Raw genomic sequence first — 5737 nt, 5'->3', positions numbered from 1 at the left:
CTGGATGCTGAACCGATTAATAGTCCCATAGGTGGGTACATATTAGTATAATGTCCAGCCGAAGCTAGGATCAACAGCCTTCGCTAACACTGCATCCATCTTATCTGTACGAGCCAGGGCCGGATCTAAGGGAGGGCCACATTTTAGGGGCCTCCACAAAAACCTTTTTTGGTTGCTAACATTAGCTTTATTTTTCATTTTGCTCAAGTACTGTTCGAAAATAAGGAAAAACATTTTTGGTCATCTCTCCGAGGGGCCTCCACATCCACTCGGGCCCCGGGCCCCCACAATCCTTAATCCGGGCCTGGTACGAGCACTTGCACCATTCAACATCTTCTACCAACACTACCGACGGGTCAAGGGACCCGAATCCAATTCATCCAGCAGCCATTGAAGATCATCGAAGCACCATTCAACCACGGGTATCAAACCCTGGTTCATCCAGGTAAATATACACAGATATATGTCCAGCCGTCTCTAGGATCTTCGGATAATCTTCACACGAAATTGTTTCCATCTCTATATCCCACCAATTCGTCGAGCCAACCAAAACAATCCTGGATACGTTCACCACGAATAGCAGTGTCGTATACTGCATACCACTACTACTGACGAAGGAAAGATCGCCATCTTCAAGCCCGTGACGTCATCATTTGCCCAATCGATCACCTCCGTAAATCGATCGTACGACGCTTCACTATCGCCATTCATCAGTGCCCGGTCAGGAATCCACTCAACCTCTGAATCAACACACATCACTGGTCATCAGTTCCCGAATTTAGTTGCACAGGTCAGTTTTTAAAACACACTTTCGCTCTAATTAGTATATGGCCAGCCGATGCTGGGAATCTACCGGTACTATATATGGCACTTTGACTTTCTTTGAACACTGATATGTGGTGCTGTATGCGAGGAATGATCGATACCGATAATTGATTTTGTGGAACGTGTTTTCGAGGGGCTAACCGAAGCATTCTCGGCACGTACTACGCATTAAGGAGAAACAGTAGTGTTAACCGTGAATAACCGGCACTCTGTCTTTGGAATACCAGTACCATAAATTGGTCTCTCAGGTCAGTTTAAGACAGTATATGCCCTGCCGAGGCATCGGGACCCTATTGTATACTACATAAACGTTTTTCTGCATGCAACCCTTGCGCAACCCATGGCACTAGCGACCTGTTGAATGAGATTTCCCTTTGCTGATTCGAATCAACCGATACTTGGACGTTGTACATACCTGTAGAGAGGAAAAGTTCGTCTTTGGTGAAGGTCAGTAAGCTCAACAGTGTATGTCTAGTCGAAGCAAATAGGAAATACGGAATACTACATCTACCTTTCTCTAACCTTCCCTGGAACGCGCTTTGCCGTACGAGATGCCGCCGAAGACAACCGCGTTAGCGAAGAAGGAGCACACCCTGCGAGCGTTGCAAACTCGACTCAATTCGTTATTGGCGATGTTCGACGAGATTCTCAAGTTTTCTCAGTCTATGAATGAGGGAACTACAGCAATTCAGGTGTCAATTAGGCTAGATAAGCTAGAAGAACTGTGGGAAACTATTAGTGAGGCTATAGTTGAAGTAGAAGCGCATGAAGATTATGCAGATGATGACGATGAGTGTACGAAAGTTAGGGTGAAGTTTGTACAACGTTATTTCGCGGTGAAATCGGCTTTGCTGGAGAAGGCCCGTTGAATCAATCCTGCTCTCTGGAGGCGTCGCAGTCGCAGTCTACACTGGATCACGTCCGGCTCCCACAAATCAAATTACAAACTTTTAGTGGTGATTTTGATGAGTGGTTGAGTTTCCGGGATCTCTACACATCATTAATCCATTGGAAAACCGACCTACCAGATGTCGAGAAATTTCATTATTTGAAGGGATGTCTCACCGGTGAAGCAAAGGCTTTGATAGATCCACTGGCGATAACCAAGGCAAACTATCAAGTGGCATGGGACACTTTAACGAAGCGATACAACGACAGTAAGCTGCTAAAACGTCGTCAAGTCCAAGCTCTGTCGAAGCTACCGATGTTGACTAAGGAGTCAGCCTCAGAGCTTCAGTCCTTACTGGAGGGTTTTGAGAGGATCATTCAAAATCTAGATCAACTTGTTCAGCCCCAAGACTACAAGGATCTACTGTTGGTAGACATCATAGGTTCCCGCCTCGACCCCGTTACGCGCCGTGGCTGGGAAGAATATTCCGCTACGCAGCCTCAAGACTCCATCAAGGACCTCATCGACTTCCTCCAAAAACGGATTAGGGCGCTAGGTTCGCTACCCTCCAAGCCAGCCAATCTCAAGGGAGATTCGACTACACTTTCCAAGAGTAAGAAGTTTTCCGCTCCAAGAGTAAGTCACAGTGCGGTTCAAGCATCGGGAGGTCGATGCGTGGCTTGCTCAGAATCCCATCCCCTCTACCAATGTCCAGCGTTTCAACGTCTAACGGTTTCCGCTCGAGATAAGATTCTTCGCAATCATTCGTTGTGCAGGAACTGTTTTCGACGTGGACATCAAGCTTCCGAGTGCTCTTCTCGCTTCGTTTGCCGGAATTGCAAGGCGAAGCACCACACAATGGTTTGTTTCCGGTCGGATAAGAGCGATGGAGCTAAAGGTAGCTCATCGCATAACTCGCAAGCTGAATCGATCAATGCGGCAACAGTGGACCGTAGGACGAATCCAACGACGTCCATGGCCACAGAAGAAGTTTCCTCCAACACGGCACTCCAACGTTCTTCATCTGTGCTGCTCGCTACTGCAATAGTTCTCGTGCAAAACGATAAGGGTATCAGTTTTCCTGCACGGGCATTGTTGGATTCCGGATCCGAATGCAACTTCATGACGGAGAGCTTGTGCCAACGGTTGAATATCCAACGAAGGCGTTCGGATGTATCCGTCCTTGGGATAGGACAAGCCAATACACGAGTCAAACACAAGGTTATGACAACGATAAAGTCACGAGTGTCCGAATTCTCTCGTGACATGGAATTCCTTATTCTGCCAAGGGTTACGGCGGACCTACCAACTACAAGTATCCAAAGGGCATGCTGGGAGATTCCTGAAGGTCTGAATTTGGCGGACCCAGCATTTTTCAACTCAAAGACGGTGGACATAGTTCTCGGAATCCAATATTTCTTTGCATTCTTCAAGACCGGGAACGAAATCGATCTGGGAAACGGACTTCCGATGTTAACGGAATCAGTATTCGGTTGGGTGGTATCTGATTTGGTGAATACTGATCGTTTCAATCCGAAAATTTCCTGTAACATGGCGGTTACAGAAAGTCTGGAGGAACTATTATCTCGCTTCTGGGCCTGCGAAGAAGTCGAATTTCCAAGCAACAACTCTCCGACGGAAGCAAAGTGCGAGAAGTACTATAGCGCTACTGTTCAACGCGGTCTGGATGGTCGGTATACAGTGTCTCTTCCGAAGGACGACAACGTTCTCGCACAGCTAGGTGAATCAAGGGATATCGCCTTTCGACGTCTTCAAGGGATAGAACGTCGATTACTTCGGGAACCACGGCTACGAGAACAGTATGAGCAATTTATGGTGGAGTATTTGAGCCTGGGACACATGCGCAGGGTGGATGTAGCTTCAGACCAGGAGACAAGCAGGTGCTATTTACCCCACCATCCCGTCGTCAAGGAGAGCAGCACGACCACTAAGGTTAGGGTCGTATTCGATGCGTCATGTAAGACGAGTACAGGTGTATCGCTTAATGATGTACTACTGGTCGGACCAGTTATCCAGGATGATCTGCGCGCCATAATTCTGCGGTCACGAACGAAGCAGATACTCATGGTGGCAGATGTTGAAAAAATGTTCCGTCAAATAAGGATAGATCAGAAGGACTTACCTCTACAAAACATCATATGGCGGAAGGATTTCAACGATCGAGCTGAAACCTACGAACTTTGCACAGTCACGTACGGCACGAAACCAGCACCATACCTAGCGACCAGGACTCTACAGCAGCTTGCGTTAGATGAACATGAACGATTTCCTATGGCGGCAAGGGCAACTATGGAGGATGTCTACATGGACGACGTGTTGACGGGCGAAGATGAGATCGAAACGGCGAGAGAACTACGTATTCAGCTCGAAGAAATGATGGAAAGCGGCGGATTCCACCTAAGGAAATGGGCATCCAACGCACCAGCGGTATTAGATGGTATTGCTAACGAAAATCTAGCATTGGCGAAAGAGGACGGAGTGCAGCTTGATCCAGATCCAGCAGTGAAGACGTTGGGATTGTACTGGTTTCCCTCGACCGACATTCTCAAATTTCAATTCAAGGTTACGGAGTACTGTCCTGCTGAAATCTACACAAAACGGAAACTTTTGTCTATGATAGCGACCCTGTTTGACCCTCTGGGATTGATTGGCGCAGTTATTGTTACGGCAAAAATCTTCATGCAGCGTTTGTGGTGTTGGACAGATGAGAATGGAAGAAAGTTAGATTGGGATCAACCGGTAGGGCCAAAGGAATGTGAAGAATGGCTAGAGCTACACCAACAAATACCACTGCTGAACGAAATAAGCATTCGCCGGTGTGTTGTACTTCCAGGAGCCACGGAAATTCAAGTACATTTCTTCTCCGATGCTTCCAAGGCTGCCTTTGGGGCATGCGCCTACGTTCGAAGTACGGACGTTTCGGGAAGGTGCCAGGTCGCTCTACTAACATCGAAATCCAAGGTATCTCCGTTGAAGGCGCAGACAATCCCGAGACTGGAGCTTTGCGGAGCATTGTTGGCAGTACAACTGAAAGAGAAGATATTCAACGCTATGAAAACAGAAGCAGCAGTGTACTTCTGGGTTGACTCTACCTGCGTTCTTCAATGGTTAAAATCGATCCCAGCTACATGGAATACCTTCGTAGCTAACCGTGTGGCAAAAATTCAAAGAACTACAGAGAACTGCATATGGAATCATGTTCCAGGCGTAGAGAATCCGGCGGACCTCATATCGAGAGGTTTACTCCCACGAGAAATCCTAAATAATCAACTCTGGTGGGAAGGCCCATCATGGCTGAAGCTGGAGCAGGAATATTGGCCAAATCAAACCGATGTAGATGTCCCAGAAGAAGTTTCTGGAGAAACCCGAAGGACTGCCGCACACTGTGTTACGACGGAAGCAGATACATTTGGAAGAAGTTACGTTGGAAAATTTTCCTCTTTAGTAGACATGATTTGCCGAACAGCATACCTACTACGTTTCATCGCAATATTGAAGGGACCGAAGGAGAGCTGGAACTTTCCACGCTTTCCTACTGCAGAAGAACGTACTACGGCGGAAATGGCAATCATTCGCTGTGTACAACGCGAGGAGTTCGTTGAGGAGTGGGCGGTTTAACCAAGAAAGAAACTGTAGCAAGGAGCTCCGCACTTCGTTGGTTCAACCCACAGATTTCAAGCGGTAACGTGATTCGTGTCGGTGGCAGATTAGGACATTCTCAAGAATCCGATGAAACCAAGCACCCCATTGTTTTACCAGCAAGACATCCGCTAACGAAGCTAGTCTTTCAACATTACCATCAAAAACTTCTGCACGCTGGACCCCAGCTTCTACTGTCAGCAGTCAGACAGCGGTACTGGCCGCTAGGAGGAAGAAATGTAGCCCGTAAGGTCGTACATGACTGCCTTCGATGCTTTCGGACCAAACCAAACCCAGTTGAGCAATTCATGGGGGAACTACCAGCTTCACGAGTCACCATAGCTCGACCTTTCTCGAGGACCG

At 47.5% G+C, this 5737-nt stretch overlaps 1 protein-coding gene across 1 annotated transcript; it reads left to right on the top strand.

The window, feature by feature from the left end:
- The first annotated feature begins 1376 nt into the window (after positions 1-1376).
- Positions 1377-4884, top strand: LOC134290674 (uncharacterized). Its single transcript, XM_062857852.1, has 3 exons — positions 1377-1620; positions 1854-4806; positions 4860-4884. The coding sequence occupies exons 1-3, from the start codon at positions 1377-1379 to the stop codon at positions 4882-4884; spliced, it is 3222 nt and encodes a 1073-aa protein (XP_062713836.1).
- The last annotated feature ends 853 nt before the right edge of the window (positions 4885-5737 follow it).

The sequence above is a fragment of the Aedes albopictus genome, chromosome 3 (genome assembly GCF_035046485.1).
Source record: "Aedes albopictus strain Foshan chromosome 3, AalbF5, whole genome shotgun sequence".
Lineage (NCBI taxonomy): Eukaryota > Metazoa > Arthropoda > Insecta > Diptera > Culicidae > Aedes > Aedes albopictus.
The sequence above is the reverse complement of the archived record's forward strand: the minus strand, read 5'-3'. Positions and strand labels throughout refer to the sequence as shown.